The 19,431-nt window shown below is 38.6% G+C and overlaps 1 protein-coding gene across 1 annotated transcript in view; it reads left to right on the top strand.

Annotated features, from left to right (window-relative positions):
• The window catches only part of GPR156 (G protein-coupled receptor 156), an 88,340-nt gene that overhangs the window by 22,876 nt on the left and 46,033 nt on the right, over positions 1-19,431 (top strand). The window contains exons 2-3 of the mRNA XM_087439663.1: positions 6,124-6,587; positions 6,857-6,993. Coding sequence (XP_087295789.1) covers positions 6,420-6,587; positions 6,857-6,993 — 305 coding nt within the window. The 5' untranslated portion in view covers positions 6,124-6,419. The remainder of the gene's footprint in view (positions 1-6,123; positions 6,588-6,856; positions 6,994-19,431) is intronic.

Genomic DNA, 19,431 nt, shown 5'->3' with positions numbered 1-19,431 from the left:
TAAATTATGTAAAATATTTACATGATTTCAGTCAAAACTATAAGCATTGAGAGGTCTATATTGCCTCCCTGTCCCCTCCCCCTTGTTCTTTTCCTCCTTTTATAGATAATGCTTTTATCCTTTTATTGGTTCTTTTTGAAAATAAGCCAGTGATCTATATGTATTTCATCTGCTTTCTTACACAAAAGGTAGCATACTATATATGTTTTATTGCATCTTGCTTTTTTAAACAATATATCCTAGAAATCATGGCAGTGTAGATATTTCTTCATCCTTTTTTAAAAATTGAGATATTCCTCATTTTTAGAAACCAATTATTACTTATACAAAAGCAGTAGAGTGATTTTTCTCAGGAGAGGGGATGCTGGTGGGTGGGAGGGGTAATCTGGAATAAATGTATCAAGGTGTTGCTGAATGCTTAATTCTAGGTGTTTCCTTGTACTTCTCTGAGTTTTTAAAATATCTGTGAATTAAAAAAACAATTTTAAATACAACTGCACATCAGGGCAACAAAGGAAAACTCTCAGGAATCACTGAAATATGAAAATCTAATGAAATTAGATTAAAGAAGGAAAGTTCAGGTGAGGATGTGCATGGGAAAGTTCTATAGGCAGTGGAGCTGGGTCTGAACAGAGAGCTCTAAATACTCTAAGAAGGTTACCTGTATTGTGAGAAATTGCTGAAGAAAAAGGAAGAAGCAGTCTTCCCAAAATTTAGTTTGCTTAGCTGGTCATTGTCACATGACTGAATAGAGTTATTCTTTTATCGTCAATACTACACATTCCCCGCAATAAGAGAGATTAATGTGGACAGCTGTCATAATTTTCACTATAGAATCAGCCTTTCATTTTTTAGGTTTATGCCAAACCTGGCAACCTCATTTAAAATTGCTTCACTCCTCCTCTGACATTCCCAAATGCTCTTGCCGTGATCTACCTTTTCCTCTATTGTGCTTAACACCTTCAAAATACTATTTAATTTATTTACGTTATGTCCACCGATTATTGTTTGATTTCCCCCATCGTAATGCAAATTCTGTAAAGGTAAGGATCTTTAGTTTGCTCACCAGCGTATTTTAGGTGCCTAGAACAGTGCCTGTCACATTGTTGGTGCTCAAAAAAAATTAATGAATAATAAATATTCATTAATGCATATTAGCAGTAACAGAGTTTTGGGGGGAAAGGGAATGAGTAGCCACGGAATTTTGCATTAATGTGTATATATCATCTCCTTACATATTCATCTCATCACTTCATTGCCCTGGAAGCCTTTTATGGTTCAGCTTTGTTAGTAATGCAGGCACCAACTCAACTGGCAATGAGCATATGAACCAAGGCAGTGGTGTTTGAAAAATGAAAGAGTATAGATGATATGGGTGTAAAGGAAAATACAGTATATGTGTATTTTTCCAATGGGTACATGCTTATGAGCATAGCTCTAAAAAATAATAAATACATTTTTTTGCATTTACCCACATATTTATCATTTTTCGGCACCCTTCATTCCTTTGTATAGATCCAAATTTGCATCTGGTATCATTTTTCTTCTGCCTGAAGAACTTCCTCTAACATTCCTTGTAGTGCATGTCTCTCAGATTTCTTTGTCTAAAAATGTCTTTTTTTTACCTTAATTTCTGAAAGATGTTTTCACTGGCTATTGTATTCTGGGTTGACTTTTTTTTCTTCCAGCTCTTTAAAGATGTCATTCCTTTCTCTTCTGGCTTACATAATTTGAAATGAGAAATCTGTTGTAGGTCTTACTCTTGTTCCTCTGTACATCATCTAGCTGCACCTAAGATTTTATCTTTGTCGCTGGTTTTCAGCAATTTCATTATGATGCACGTTGGTGTGTGTGTGAGTATTTTAATGTTTATTCTGCTTGGAGTTGGTTGAACTTCTTGGATCTGTAGGTTTATATTTGTCATCAAAATGAAAAATTTTTGGTCATTATTTTTTTCAAATATTTTTTCTATTTATCTCCTTTTTTCCCCCAGAATTCCACTTACATTGTTAGACCACTTGCTATTGTTCTGTAAGTCACTGAGGCTATGTCCATTTTTATCAATCATTTTTCTCTCTATGCTTCATTTTGGATAATTTCTATTGCATTGTCTTTAAGTTAACCAATATTTTATTTTTACAGTGTTTAATCTAGTGTATTTTTAGTTTCAGAATTATGTTTTTATCTCTAGAAGTTCCATTTGGGTCTTGTTTATGTCTTTTATTTCTCTCCTCATTTTATTTGTATTCTATTTTATATCCTTGAGCATATTTATAATAGTTGTTTTAAGGTCCTTGTGTGCTAGTTATGTCATTTCTGTTATTTCTCTATTTGTTTTTATTTTAAAACAAATTTTTTTAAAATGTATGGTTATAAGTCACATTTTTTGCTTCTTTGCATGCCTGGTAATTTTTTATTGGGTGATGGATATTTTGAATTTTATGTTGTTAAGTGCTGGATTCTGTTGTATTCTTTTAAAGAGCATTGTATGGTGTTCTGGAATGCAATTGTGTTTTTCCTGGATCAGTTTGATCCTTTTGAGGTTTTTTTCTAAGCATTATTAGGGAAGATCTAGAGTAGCTTCTAGTCTAGGGTTAATCTAGTTCCGCTACTCAGATATGACCTTTCTGAGGATTCTATCCAATGTCCTGTATATTATGTGGCCTCTCCATTCTGGCTAGTGGGAACACAAAGTATTCCCAGCCCTGTATGAGCTCCAAGAATTGCTCAGCTACTGCCTACTAGTGGTTATTTCTTCTACTTCAAGCAGCTTCCTCTTACTCATGCCCAGGTGAATGCTCCGAAAAAGACTGAGGGGATCCACGCAGAGTTCCAAAGCACTCTCACTCTCTGTATCTCCCTCTTCTTCCTTACTCTGCCACCAAATTCTACCTACCTCAACATCGCCAAACTCCGATTTATTCTTACTTCAGCAACACTTCTAGACTCTGTTTGGGTTTCCCTCCCTGTGCTATGGCCTAGAAACTGCCTCTGGGCAGTAACTTGGGGTCAATTATAGTCATTTAAAGAATATTTATTTATATTCCATTTTATATATGTCAATCAATTCTAGAATTCACCTCATTTTTTTCCCACCGTCCTATGATATGTTATCCAATGTCTGAAAAGAGTTGTTTCATATGTTTTGTCTTGTTTTCAAGTTGTTTACAATGAGAAGACAATTCCTATAGCAGTTAATTCTTCATGAACAGAAGCAGAAGTTCTACCAACTGCAAAACAACTTTTTAAGACAGTAGTTTTATGACTAGTTTTTCAATGGCAAGAAATAATATGTAGAAGAATAGGGGAGATTTTGTGGAAAGATATGGGGCTGTTGAGTGTTGTGAACCTGTATAAGACCCTCTTGCACTTGGGGACAGTGTAGCTGATGCAGTATCTGTTTTTGTGATCTGAATCACTGGGCAGGATTCTGTAATCTCTGTCAAATAAATTGTAAGCCCTTCCATGCGTGGTCTTCGGTCTGCTACTGTATGTGGCCTAGACAGTTTACCTCTAGAGACTTGGTGTGTACGTTGAGAGGTGGGGGAAGGGGTTGAGAGGTGGGGGAAGGGGTTGGGTGGGCAGGATTTGCTCTTGGAGGAGCCTGGCAGACCTTTCTTTTTGTGCCTTGGATTCTGTATCTGTCTTGTGGTCAGACACCTCCCTGTTACCCTCTCTGTGACACACTACTCCTCACCCACTTTCCTGATCACTCAACACTTTTTGAAATCATTCAGTTCTCTCCTCTCAATGACTAAGCCAATCACTGTTTCACCAGCTCCTCATGTGTGAATCTTTGAATGTGTGCAAACATTGGAGTTGAATTCCTGCCCCATGGGGGAGCCAGTATCATGGTATATAAAGTTTCTACACTGGATGGACTAAGGAGGGCATGAAATTCCATGCCAGTGAGTTCAGTCTGTCCGAGGGGACTTTTGGAATGCACTCAGGAATTTATCCTCTAGGAATTTATGTTCAGATGGACATGGTGTTCACAGAAGCTCTCAAAGATGATTCTCGGGCTGAAGATTGTTAGCCCTTCTAGGATCCACAGTGTTGACCAGGCTTTCTCAACCTTAGCACTATTGACATTTGGAGCCGGATAATTCTTTCCGGCAAAATTGTTTGTACCATCCTGTGAATTGTAGGATGTTTAGCAGCATCCCTGACCTCTACCTACTAGATGTCACTAGCACCCTCTTCTCAGTTTTAACAACCACAAATGTCTCCTCTGGAGATGCAAAATTGCCCCAGTTGAGAACAACTGGTATAGAATCACTGTGCTGTGCCACATGCCAGGGAACACACAGCAGTGCAGCTCTGGGAACTAAACATGAAGAAATCCAACAAGCCACTTAGTGTCTTCTTGGGAGAGGTCAGTCCAGAGAGTCTGCCCCTGTAGGGTGTATATTGGGAGGACATTGACCTAGGAATGTAAACTCCTGGATTCAAGTCCTGCCTCTGCAGATTTGGAGCAAGTTTCTCCTCGTCTCTGCTCTTCGGTTTCCTTATTTGAAAATGGGGATTGATGTCGTTTACCTCATGTGACACTGTTGTAGTGAGAACTAAATGAGGTTTTATGTAAGCACACACGCACTCAGGTGTACTTCTAAATGATGTAAGGATATGTAAACTTGGGCTTAGTAATGACTCAAATATAAGTGTACCTATTTGTCGGTATGATTAAAAGGGCAATATAGGAAAAATATGTCTTCCAATCTATCACATAGTACAGTCCTCTGTGTGGCTCACAATATCGCACTATTCCAGATGGCACAATAGAGGATGTCTAATTTAAAAGAAAAAGAAAAAATAGTCTTTTCAGCAATTAAAATTTCAACTAAATTAGGATGCAAATAGTCAAATGTTTATATTTACTTCTTAGTTTTGCATTCAGTAATCTGACCAGACTGCACAAGAATTTAAATGTCTTGATAGGAGATAGCGGCTTTCAGTTCTCTTGGGATTTCATTGTAATGAACCTGGTAAATAATTCAGGAACATATGAGAAGCCAATAAACGGGCAGCACCTGGTGCTATATTGTTCATGCCTAAGCACACAGAATCCAGAGACAGCATTCTACACCAGTCACCATTGTTCTGGCTTAAATGCAAGTCCTATGTTCAGTGGCTATTGAAATAATAATAATTGATATTTTTTCTCTTCCAATTTTCCTCCATGATAAAAGAAGACTGTGCTAAGCTGCTTCAAGAACACAAAGCAGCAGTGGCATCCTTTGTAAAATTCCCATTGGTAAAATTTCAAATCTGTTTTCTCCATTAAGGGATAAATTGCTTTAAAGAATTAGGGACGTGTCTACCTTTTCTGCCAGAGCTAATTTGAGCCTTTCTGCATTTCTACTTTTGTTCTGCAAGGTAGAGCATCTCTTTAGATCACAGTATTCGTATTGCAAGCATCTTCTGAGAGAAATAACACCATCCTCTAGCCACTTACTCACTCTGTGGGGATTCCTACAGCTCCGTTTCTCTCCCTATTACCTGTCTAGTAGTCTAATGGTTTAAAGATGAACCAAACTCTTGGCAAAGGGCTTGCGTATCCTTCTGTGACCCAGCTGACGGGACAGAGAGTGTCCCTCCACTCCCTGAGAGAACAGGAGCTGGAGTGACTGACAGACATTGCACACAGACGGCATGGGGCAACCGAGCGAGCCCACCCCACCCAGGATCAGACAGAGCTTAAGCCATGAGTTGTGTGAAAAGATCTTGGAAGGGCAGGGGATTTCCCAGGAGGGAAAAAAGGAAGATACACCTCACACGAATAAACTAAAGTTTTTCCAGTGCTGGGCCATAGAAAGGATCTGAAGAGAGGCTATAGAGCTTTATATCTATAAATTGTTAGATCTGCTTTTTCTTTGTTTTTAAAGTATTATTTGTTAAAAATATATTTACTTAAATATATATTATATTTTAAACATTTGTTATATATAATAAAGTATATATAATAAAAAATATAACTATGTATATTTAAAATGTATGAAATATTTTTAAACCTCTGTAATAAATAAACCGTTTACATATATATGTATATGTGTGTTTGTGTTTATATATATAAAATATATATTTATAATTTCTAAAATATATTTATAATTTCTTTGTTAACAGGTTTAATTGCTTTCCTTTCCTTTGGGACCTGTGTGAGAGTACTTGGAGCAGTGACTGCCATCTGGTGGCAAGCCAGAATCATCACTTTGTGTAACCTAATGGTTACTAAGAGGCCCACTCTTGACTCACGTGGTGTGCACTGGCAGCAGGGCACAAGGAGAGCCTGGAAGGTGTCTGATGAAGGAGCCTGGTGAAATAAGCCTTCACTTCCACCTGAACGGGTCGTTCATCCCAGATTCTGAGGCAGGAGCCGGCTCCAAAATGGCACCTCTGAAGAAAAGATTTGAATTACTCTTATGTTTTCGTCAAAGATGTGCTGGGTAACCAAGACTGTGAATCAGCACACACCAAGAGGGGCATGTGATGACATGGAGCCTGAAATAAACTGCTCTGAATTGTGTGACAGTTTTTCTGGCCAGGAGCTGGATCGGACACCCCTTCATGATCTCTGCAGGACAACAATTGTAAGTGAGCAGCCAAGGGGTGTCAGGACTGCTCAGATATACATGTTAGTGGTGGTGGTGGTGGTGATGGTGGTGGTGGGAAGAAGGAGGAGAAGGAGAAAGAGGAGGAGCAGGAGGCAGAGGAGGAGGGGGAGGAGGAGGAGAAAGAGGAGGGGGAGGAAATGCTCGTGCAGGATACGTATTTCCCAGCTTTGGTGATGATGGGCAGTTCATGGTTGATCTATAGAAGAGCCTCCATTCCTAGCAGCCTCTCTTTATTCTATTCTCAGACCTCTTCCCACCACAGCAGGAGGACCATTTCTTCATTATCTCCTGTCCTCCTGGGTATTGTTTGGACTTTTCTCAGCTGTGGACTTCTTCTGATAGTCTTCTTGCTTGGCTTCACAATTCGCTGCAGGAAGAACAGGTAAGCAGCCCCATGCCTAGTTTCTCATCTCCTATAGTCTGAATCATGAAACCCAGAGCGCTAGTATCGCTTTGGCACCATGAGCCACTAGGTGGTTTCAGCAAATCTTTTCTCCTACTGCGGCATTAAGCTACGTGAGAAGTTCCCCCCTGAAATAGTCCTGGCCTTGCAGTACAATTTCCTCTTGAGAAGGAGAAAGATCTAGCCCAGTATGGTGCTAACAGGGATACCCAAAGAGAATGAAGAGTCTCTCCTCATAAAGGAGAGTATGATCCATTGGAAAAGATGATGTATTTGTATTAAAAATAGAGAGCATGTAGAGAAATATTCCAAAGCAACATTAAAGTTTATGGACGGCACAATTGGAACCAATCTAGGTGGGCTAAGGTTTCTGCAAAAATAGTGAACCCTACTAGCTGGCTGTTCTGCTAGACAATTCTGGCTGGTTGGAAAGTCACTAGTTCATCAGGGTAAGTATCCTGGGCTATCAGGGCTGGCAAAAGAAAAAAATTGAAGACTTTTTTCTGAAGCGACTTGCAGAATCCTGCCTTCACTGCTATTCAAGCCTTCCCTCAGGGCCCAGCCCTTCTTTCCCACTCCAACACTTTGTACACTCATACCCTGCCCCAGCTGTCCCAGGCTGCCTCTTGAGAAGCTGTGCTCCAGCCCTCTCTCCCTGACCCGCAGCTGGCTTCTGGATGGAGCCCGCATCAGATTTCAGCAACTCACCCAGAGAGGCGGAACTCGTCCGGCCCCACTCCAGCCTTACACTTTGTTGTGATCAAGTGTGTTGTGCTCCATTGCCTGGGTTTGGTAGTCAGAAGGTCAGTCAGTTGGATTTGTTTAGCAGGCATTTTGGGGTGCCATTGGCCATTGAGGCATGGAGGACATGAAATTGTTAAGCAGCAGTGACTTGGTCTTCTAGGTCAACGTCAGTGTGGCAGTGACATGTGGCACTCCATTCTGAGTATAGCCCTGAAGCTGTACCAGCCACTTTTCATTCTGTTCCTCAAATATACTGTCTACTCCTATCTCAAGGCCTTCGACTTACTGTCCCCTTACTGTTCCCAATGCCTGACAGTCTTCTCCAGATCTTTATGGATCTCCAGAACCGTGACTGGTTCCTTCTCATCTTATAGGTCTTGGCTCAAATGTCACCTCTTCAGAGAAGCCTTCCTTGATTATCCTATCTAAAGTAGCCTCTTTACTGAATGGCCACCCAGCCCCCATGTCTCATCCCATATATCATCACCCTGTTTTATTTTCTTCATAGCCAGTATAACTCTCTGATATTACCATATTTATTGATTTACCTGTTTATTGTCCATGTCCCCCACCAGAATGTAAAATCTCTGAATACAGGGACCTAGTTTGTTGTTCTCACCACTGTTTCCAGCATTTACAATAGACTCTAGAACCTAATAGATGCTCAGTAAATATGTTTTCAGTGATCCTGCGAGGAAGAATATTTAAATCCTAATGGTGGCTATTGCCAAGAAAATGACTAGGAAAATCACGCATTTCAAGGATAGAGAACTATGGAGAAGAGTCTTTTCAGCTGCAGCCCATTTCTATAATGCAAATTAATACCTGATTGGCAAATAAGAAAATAATATAATTGGTTTATATCTAAGTTTTTTCCCCAGCGAATCAATGGTTTAAAGCATTCGGGGGCAAGCTTTCTAACAGTAAAAGAAAAAAGCCTTAAGCTAAGAATGCTACAGCGGTGCAGGTAGCAGCTGGTTTAATGGTTTCAAGAACTGGTGTCTTACCCACAACACGAAGCTATCTGATGAAGCTATAGAAATAGATGAAGAAGCAGAGAAGACATTTCCCTTGTGTTTAAAAATGATTGATTGTTGAAGAAAGCACCGATCCAGAGCATATTTTTAATTTTGATGACTGTTATCTATTGGATAACATTGTCCTCAAGGACTTACATCTTGCAGATTTAAGGCTGCAAAAATCAACTGTGATCCTGGGTACAAAGGGTAGTAGACATTTGTTGAGTGCTCGTATTTTAATTGGAATAATTATTATTTTTATTGGTATTCTGGGGCTGGCCCTGTGGCTTAGCGGTTAAGTGCACGCACTCGGCTACTGGGGGCCTGGGTTCGGATCCCGGGCGCGCACCGACGCGCTGCTTGTCCGGCCATGCTGAGACCGTATCCCACATACAGCGACTAGAAGGATGTGCAACTATGACATACAACTGTGGGGCTACTGGGGCTTTGGGGGAAAAAAAAAGGAGGAGGATTGGCAATAGATGTTAGCTCAGAGCCGTCTTCCTCAGCAAAAAGAGGAGGATTAGCATGGATGTTAGCTCAGGGCTGATCTTCCTCACAAAAATAAATAAATATTGGTATTCTGGTTATAAAGTTAAATATGTTTCAAGTGTTATGACCCCATACTATTTTTCCCATAACCCATTATTTTTATACGCAGTTTTGTAGAAGGCACGGTTTTTAAAGCATTTATATATCCTGTTAAAATAGGAACACTTGTAAGTGTTATGTAGAAGCACCTATATTTCTTTCATTCTATTAAAGATTTTGCTGCCTGTCTTGCTTGCAGTGGGAGCATGACTTGGCATAAAGAATAAAATATTAAGAGGCACTGTGAATAAAAACAGCTTGTGCAATTAAGCAGCTTACAAGGTCAGATATGGAAAGATAAAATAATCGAGCTTCAAAAGTGCTTTATTAAATAATAAAATTTGTTCAAAGGTGCAGCAGCACAATGAGATGCTTCATTTCATTCCAATTTTGTGGTCTCTAAGTTTGTGATTGCATGTGTGTGTGTGCATGCATGTGTGTGCCAGAGGAAGAAAAATATTTTAATAAAATAACAATAATATAGTAATGTTCAATTTCAGTTGCAGATATTGCATTTTTAATAAAATTTTAAAATGTAGTCTACAAGAGAAAATTAGTAAAGCTATAGAAGACTTGAATAACACTATCAACCAATGTGACCTAATTGACATCTATATAATCCTACACCCGACACCAGCAGAATACACATTCTTTTCAAGTACACATGGAACACTTACCAAGATAGATCATATTTTGGGCCATAGAAAAAGTCTCATTGAATTCAAAAGGATTCAAGTCATACAGAGTATGTTCTCTGACCACAATGGAATTAAATTTGAAATCCATAACAGAAAGATCTCTGGGAAATCCTGAGAAATTTGGAAACTAAATAGCACACCTTAAAATAACTCATGGTCAAGGAGGATATCAAAAGAGAAACTAGAAAGTATTTTCAACTGAATGAAAATGAAAATACAACATATCACAATTTGTTGGATGCCATTAAAACAGTGCTGAGGGGGAAATTACAGCACTAAACTCCATATTAGAAGAGAAGAAAGATCCACTTTATGAAACAGAAGAAAAGAGCAAATGAATCCCAAAGTAAGCAAAAGAACGGGAATAATAATCAGAGTGGAAACTGGTAAAATAGAAAACAGAAAAAAACAGTGAAACCAAAGCCCTTTGTGATGCTCGATAAAATTGACTAACGTCTAGCTCAAGTGATTAGGAAAAAAAGAGAGAAGATATAGTTACCCAAATAAGGAAGGGAGAGAGGGTGAGGTGACATCACTTGTGAGTCTACAGATATTAGGAGGATAATAAGGTAATGTTAAGAACAATTATGGTAGGCAGGCTCTAAAATGTTCTCCAATGATTCTTACCTCACAAAAAAGTGATAGTCACACTTTTTTGAAATCCCCTCTCCTTGAGTATGGGCTGGACTTACTAACTTGCTTGTTAATAAGATGTCACTTTGGAGATAAGGTTACAAAAAGACTATGGCTTCCATCTTGGATGTCTCTCACTATTTCACATGCTCACTCTCACTCACTTTGAGGGAAGCCACCTGCCATATTGTGAGCTGTTGCCTGTGGAGAAGCCCACATGGCAAGGAACTGATGTTTCCAGTCCACAGCCAGCAAGGACCTGAGACTTATTAACAGCCACGTCAGTAAGCTTGAAAATACATCTGAGGCCTGCTAATAGCAATATGAATGAGGTTGGAAGCAGATTTTACCCCAGTCAAGCCTTGGAGGATTGTAGCCATGGCTGACCCCTTGACTGCATTCTCGTGAGAAACCCTGAGCCAGAGGCACCTGGCTAATCTGTGCCTGTATTGTTGTAGAAATATTACCAGTTTTACACAAACTCTTCTATAACACTGGAAATAACGGAGCATTTCCCACCTCATTCTGTGAGGACAGCATTACCCTGATATCAAAACCTAACTATAAGCTAATATCCCCCATGAACATAGATCCAAAATTCTAAACAAAATTTTCACAGATTGAGTCCAACCAAGTATCAAAAGGGTGATGCATCATGACAAAGTGATGTTTATCCCAGGGATGCACGGTTGGTTTAATACCCAAAGATCAATCACTATAATTTACCATATTTACCAACTAAAAAAAAACCCCATATGATCATCTTAATAAACAGAGCACTTGACAAGATGCAATTTCCATTCTTGAGAAAGTCTCAACACACTAGTAATAAAAGAGAACTTCCTTAAACCAACTAAGTACATCTATGAAAAACCCATAGCTACCACCATTTTTAATGGTAAAAGACTGATTGCGTTCCCATGAAGATCACAAAGAAGACAGGGTGTCTGCTCTTACCGCTTTTATTCGACATTGGAGATTGTAGCCAGTGCAGTAAGAAAAAGAAATAGAAGGCACCGAGTTTAGAAAGGAAGAACTAAAATGGCTTTACCCTCAGGTGACCTGATCATCTATGTAGAAAATTCAATGGAATCTATTTTTTTAAAAAACTACTAGAACTAATAAATTAGTTTAGCAAGGTTGCAGGATATAAGATCAATATGCAAAACTCAACTGTATTTTTATTTACTAAAAACAGACAATTGAAAAGTGAAATTAAAAGCAATACTATTTACAATAGCATCATAAAATATGAAATATTTAGCGATAAATCTAACAAGCAATGTGAAATACTTGTACACTGAAAACTACAAAACATTGCTGAGAAAAGTTAAACAAATCCTAAATAAATGGAGAGATATTGTGTTCATGGGTTGGAAGACTCAATGTTGTTAATTCTCCCCTAATTGATCTATAGACTAAACCCAATCACAGTCACAATCCCGGTTGGCATTTTTTTGTATAAATAGACAATCTGCTTCTAAAACTCAGAGGGAAACGTGAAGGACCTAGAATAGCCAAAATAACTTTAAAAAAGAATAAAGTTGGAGGACTAGGACCACCTGATTTCAAGACTTATTACAAATCTATAGCAATAAAGACAGTTTGATATGGGGTACAGATAGACATATACATCAACAGAACAGAATAGAATCCAGAAAAAAACTTACATGTATATGGGAAACTGCTTTTCAACAAAGGTGCAAAAGCAATCCAGTGGAGAAGGGATAGTCAGTCTTTTCAACAAATGGTGCTGGATGTTCACACACAAAAATGAACTTTGATCTATATTTTGTGCCATATTCAGACGTTAACTCAAAATGGATCATAGACCTAACTATAAAACCTAAAACTGCAAAATTTCTCAAAGAAAACATAAGAGAAAATTTTTGTGACCTTGGAATAAGCCAAGATTTCTTAGATACAATATGAAAAACACAAATCATAAAAGAAAACATTGATAAATTGGACTTAAAATTAAAAACATCTTCTCTTTGAAAGAGAATCTTAAGAAAATGGAAAGAAAGCCACAGAATGGAAGAAAATATTTGCGAATCCTGTATCTGATAAAGAACTTACATCCAGAATATATAAAGAACACTAAGGACTCAATAATAAGAAAACAAACGTTCCAAAGAAAAAAAATAAGTGAAAGATTTGAACAAACACTTCACCAAAAAAGATATATGGATGGCAAATAAGCATATGAAAAGAGGTTCAACACCATTAGTCATTAGAGAAATGCAAATTAAGACCACAATTAAATATCACTGCACAAGTATCAAAAGGGTTTTTTAAAAAAACTGACTAAATCAAGTCTTCGCATAAACTGCTGGTAGGAATGCAATATGGTACAACCACTTTGGAAAATAGTCTGATAGTTTCTTTAAAAATTCAACGTATACCTACCATATCATCGAACCATTCTGCTCTTAGATTTTTACCTAAGAGAAATGAAACTATATGTCTGTACAAAGACTTGTACACCAATATCCATAACAGCCTTATTTTAATAGCCCAAAACAGGAAATAGCACCAATATCCATCAACAGGTGAATGGAGAAACAAATTATGGTATATCCATTTAATAGAATACTACTCATCATTAAAAAGAATGAATTATTGATACTTGGAACAACATGGATGAACCTCAGAATAATTATGCTAAGTGAAAGAAGCCAGACAAAAAATATTACATACTATATAATTCCAATTATACAAAATTCTAGAAAATTAAACTAATCTATTGTTAACTAATCTGTAATGACAGAAATCAGATCAGGGGTTGCATGCAGGTGGGTGGGGGGTGGCACAGAGGGGCAGGAAGGAGGGATTAGAAAGAGACATGTGGAAACTTTTGGGGGTAATAGGTATGTTCATTACCTTGGTTGTGGTGTTTCACCATTATATACATTTATCAAAACTTATCAAATCATGACTTTATGTATAGTTTATTGTATGTCGGTTATACTCAATAAAGCTATTTTAAAATGTAGTCTACAAACATTTTTATTTTTGTGAGAAGGTTCTCATGGGGGAAAAAAATACACCATATCTGGTATCCTTTTCCAAAGAGCCCTGCTGGTGACCTAAAACCCATCTGATAACTTTGCTAGATATTAATGACGGATATAGGAGAATGCATTCTTTTTTTCTGGATTCCTCATGCAGTTTAATAAAGGACCATAATAAAGTGGAGCAAAGTGGATATTTCAGACCCAAAGGGTAGCTCTCCTGGTGCCTCCTCTGAAATGCATAAAATAAGGGCAATATCAGAAGTTCTGCATGAAGCTAAACTTGTTCAATTAAACGACTATCTTTTATTCTGAGAGCTTACGCGCTATTACCTGTGAGGATTGTAGATGGTAGTTGTTATTTACATATTGTTATTTCTCAAAATTGAAAGTGGCATTCTCACAATAATTCCCAGTATCTGGGATTTTACTGTCTGGGAAATCCAGAAGTTTGAGTAATAAGAATTGTGTAGGGTATGAGCTTTTATACTACTTGTAAGTTAACAAGTTAACCTGTTACTGTTTTATGGATGCTAGCAAAAGACATGAGATGCTTGGGTCAGAGGCAGAGTACTTCACTACTCATGGCAAAAGCAGTGGTCAGAGCTTCATGTTGGGTTTGTGCTGGTTCCCATGCCCCCAAGTCCTATGAAGATGATGCAGGGCCCATAATGGATGCTTGCACACACAGTGGCCTGCCATTAAAGGAGAGGAACCTGAGCCTGGGGAATTCACCCCTTTTACAGTGAGTCGTAACAAGCCTGTTCTTTGGGGGGAGATGTTACCTTATCCCTCAAGGTTGCTCACTGCAGACACAACCCTAAGAAATGGTCTGGGTAAAGAGCAATCAGGGCCTTGCCTCTTGGCATACCCAGCAAGAATGTACAGAGCTGCTTAGGGCACATGGCAAATTGCCTTTCCCAACCCTGGGAACTGTGCATGGACGCACCTGCCACCTCTGCCTGCACCCTGGGCTGGAGTGGCAGCTGGAGACCCAGATGCTGGTGAATGGCTGAAATGTGTCCATCCCTGTGGCCTCCTCACTCTGCCACATCTTCCTTCTTGGATAGGGTCCTCAGGCAGGCCCTCTGGCAGCATCCAGCAGCATTGAGTTACATACTTTATGTACCCTGTTCTATTTGTTCTCTCTGCCTTCAGAAAATCCAACATACTGTATAAGTCATGGTTCTCAACCACGTTATTGTTGTACCCCTCTGAGAATCTCTCTGACTCCCCAGGTTTCACATTGTTTTCATTATAAAAGGCCTTAAGATCTCTACCCTTTTGAGAAGGATTAAACTCATCCTCATCTTTTCTTTATTCTTTCCATTCCTAATAGCCTTGTATTTCCATTCCTAAAAACCTGAGTGAAATTCATCTATCAATAGTAACAGTATTTACTGAGCTGAACACCTACTGTGCTCAGGATACTGTGTAAAATGTGATTTAAGGGTTCTTGGAAGCTTCAAAGGCATCACCTGGGTGGAAAACATGAGCAAGTCCAAAAAGTACATTCTGTTTTTAAAAATAGCATTTCAAAAAAGGATGCCCTGCTGCAGAGATAGGAGCTGTGCTCCTTTGATATTGATTGTTTCGGGTCTGTCCTCTTTGTGATTTGAGTAATTAGAGCAGAATGAAAGGTGATGGGAAGAAAGAAAAGCAGTACTGATCGTTTTGGCTATGAGAAAGTTTGCACTCATGTTGTGCCCTACAAGGATTTCTGGGATCTTCTCTATAATCTTTGGTTTGATGATTGATTATTGGCCAAGAAGGAAGAAGGGACGCTAGTCAGGCCTAGAATAAATACCTCCCACCTAGCTCAATTTGGGGATAGTGGTGCAGGGCCAAGAACTGAATGAGGCAGAGTGGCCAGGAGCAGATCCTGCAAGGCCTTATCCAAAAAGAAAGCTGAGGTTCATAGCTGGAGAAAATTGTATCAGTCATCATTGCCAAAAGATTGAGCATAGAGCCAAAAATAGGTGGTGTATCATGAGGTCAAAAGTCATTGGCACACAAGAATGAGGCCGGAAAAGAGGTGTAAAGCAGAAATGAGGTGAAAAGATCTAGGATTGTGAACAGAGAAGAGGTCTTTCTTGGGTACTGGCTGTGGGATGGAATGTGGGTGAGTCAGTGCAAGTTAATGAGGCAGGATCAGGGTTAACGCTTAAGAGTAGTTTCTACACAGTCCTCTGCTGTTTGTCCATCCTGCAGTCAGGACTAAATCAATATCACCCCTAGATGAAGTGGACACACCTTCCTTTTTGTACCCACTGTTACAGATAGCACATCATTGCCCATCACAGCTTACTGGATTGGGAGGAGGAGGGCTCTGTCTCCCTTACCAGATAATGAGCTCCTTGAGTTTAGAACCACATGTTTATTATTTTTTTTTGTATGTGAGGAAGATCAGCCCTGAGCTAACATCCATGCCAATCCTCCTCTTTTTTGCTGAGCAAGACCAGCTCTGAGCTAACATCTATTGCCAATCCTCCTGCTTTTTTCCCCAAAACTCCAGTAGATAGTTGTACGTCATAGTTGCACATCCTTCTAGTTGCTGTATGTGGGACGCCACCTCAGCATGGCGGGACAAGTGGTGTGTACGTGCGCGCCTGGGATCCGAACCCGGGCCGCCAGTAGCAGAGCCCATGCACTTAACCGCTAAGCCACGGGGCTGACCCCTACGACCACATCTTATTCATCTTTGTATCTCCATTGTGCCCAGACTATACTCTATGTTTCCTGAATAAACAAATCAAATGGCCTAGAATATAGACTAAGATGATAAAGGTAAGTTCTTAGAAGATGGACATTTTCACTCTTTAACTTTAATGCAGTATGAGTTCTACATAAAATTGTGCCGTACATAAGCAATTGCTTTCCATTGTTCTCCTCTCTTCCTCCGGTTGTTGCTCCCTCCAGGAGCCCACGGAGACATCCAGAGCCTCAGTTTCCCAGTCCTCCTGGTTGTGGCCCTTCATTCTAAACTATCCTTTCAGTCTTGTCATACCATTGTTGGCCACAGAGTTCTGTACTTTCAGAAGGCCTTCTCATAATTAGGTTCTTACAAATGTGCCTTTTAACAAATATTTATTGAATTCGTCAGTAATGTATCAAATACTGTTTTAGGTGTTGAAATTATGTCAAAGAACAAAATAGGCAAAAAAATGTCTTCCCTTATGGACCTTGCTTTCCTAGAGGGGTAAGTAGGCAGTAAATAAATAAATTGTCAAGTATATGGAATGTTAGTGATAAGTGCAGAAAAGAAAAGTAAAACAAGGAAAGTGAATGGGGAATATCAGGGTGGTAGCTGCTATTTTAGAGTTTGGCCAGGGAAGACCTCACTGAGAAGGTAACATTTAAGTATATACTTGACAAGCATAAGAAACAAGTCATGAGGTAAAGACCATTCCAAACAGAGGGAGCAGAATGTGCAAAGGCCCTGAGGTAGGAATATACCTAGTATTCAAGGAAAAGCAAAGAGGCCAGTCTGGCCAGAGCAGAGTAGATGAGGCAGAGAGTAGGAGAAGATGAAGTCATAGCAGTGACCAGGGCCAGATCATGTAGGGGTCTTATAGGTCAATGTAATGACTTTGACATTTACTCCAAGTGTTATGAGGAGCCATTGTAGGGTTTGGAACTGTGGCATGACATGACTTGAGTTACATTTAACGGGAAAACTGGCTGCTTTATTGAGAATAGACCTTTAACATTTAAATGCAGTACTTATAGCACTTGCTTAAATAAAGCCATACTCCTTGGGGTGCCTTAATTCAAGAACAAAAATGGCTAAAAGTGGGATTTAAGACTGCTTACCCCAAAATTGCATAAGCCATTGTCTGTGACAAATCCATATATCTCCTACTGGTTCTGTTTCTCCGACCGAACCCTGACTAATACACTAGGAAAAGATATGCAGTATCTCTCCATAGAAAATCATATACATTTTTGAGAGAAGTTAAAGAAGTTCTAAATAAATAAAGGATATATTATATTTATAGATTAGAAGACTCGATATTGTAAAGATATAATTTCTCCCCAGATAGATATATGGATTCAATGTAGTTGCAATAAAAATTTCAACAACTATTTTTCTTTTCTGGTAAAACTCCACAAGCTGATTCTCAAATTTATGTGGAAATTTGAAGGGCCAAAAATAGCCTGGAAAAAATGGACAAGGTGGGAAGATTTACCCTTTTGGATATTAAGATTTGTTATAAAGCTAGTAATTAAGACGTGCTAAGTATGCTACTGGGGCAATGATAGAGAAGTAGACCAATGGAACAGAACAGAGAGCATCCAGAAACAGAGCCAAGCATGTATGGACACTTTGTAATAAACGGTGCTGGGTCAGTTGGCTATCCAGATGGGGGGAAAATGCAACTTGAATCCTACCTAACAAAATCATTTGCAGGTCGACTATCGATCTAAATGCAAAAGTCAAACAATAAAGATGCGGGAAGGTAATATAGGAAAATATCTTCATAAACTTGGGGCAGGAAAACATGTCTTAAATAGAACACAAAAAGCACTATTCATAAAAGAAAAGATTGTTAAATTGTTCTACATAAACATTGAGAACATCTTCTGTTCACTAAAAGACACCACTAAGAGAGGAAAAAACCAAGCCATGGAATGGGAGAATATATTCACAATGCATGTATCATCAAAGAATTTTTATCCAGAATAAAGGACTATGAATCAAGAAGAAAAACACATTTTTTTTAATGGACAAAAGATACAAACAGCTGCTTCACAAAAGAATATATCCAAGTAGCTAATAAACAAATGAAAAAGTGTTCAACTTCATTAGTCTTTGGGGAAATGCAAAGTAAAGCCACAATGAGATAATACTACATAACTCACTTAATGTCTACAATAAAAAAAGACTGACGAAACCAAGTGTTGGGAAGGATGGGGAACGTCTGGAATTCTCATGCATTATTGTGGGAGTATACATTGTTACAATCACTTTAGAAAACTCTTCAGCAGAATCTACTAAATCTGAACGTATTTATACCCTATGTCACAGCAAGTCCAGCAAAAATTGCATACATATATTCACCAAAATACATGTACTAGAATGTTCTTAATGGCACTGTTTATAATAGGCCCAAATTGGAAACTACTCAACTGTCCATCAACAGTTTAATTACTAAATACATTATAGTATAGTCAGTGGTTGACTACTACACTACCATGAGAATAAACAGTCTACAACTACATGCAACAATATGGATGACTCTCACAAAAACACTGTTCAGCCAAATAAGCCAGGCACAGACTATACCCTATATGATTCCACTTATACGAAGTATAAAACAAGGTAAATCTAATCTATGATGTTAGAAGTCAGGATAGTAGTTACCCTGGAGGTTGAGGGGGGAGATCGGGGAGCATAGTGACAGAAGAGAGCAAGAGGAAGGTTTCTGGAATGCTGGTAATGTTTGTTTCTTGACCTGCATGCTGATTGCACAGGTGTGTCAGTTTTGAAAATGCACTGAATTGTACACGTATAATACATGCACTTTTCTTTATGCACTTTTTTCTTCAATAAACATTTAAAAAATTATCTTTGAGTTTCCTAAAAAGACAAAAATGAAACATCCAAAAAGAGGATATATATCAGTTTATCAGTGGAGACAAAACTATTTTTTAATATTATTTTCAGAAAAAAATTCTCCCTTAAGGTTTACTATCATGGACATTGAAAGATAGAAT

This window comes from Ceratotherium simum, chromosome 15, assembly GCF_057802395.1.
Source record: "Ceratotherium simum simum isolate JZ-2026a chromosome 15, ASM5780239v1, whole genome shotgun sequence".
NCBI lineage: Eukaryota > Metazoa > Chordata > Mammalia > Perissodactyla > Rhinocerotidae > Ceratotherium > Ceratotherium simum.
This window is presented reverse-complemented; position numbering and strand designations above follow the sequence as displayed.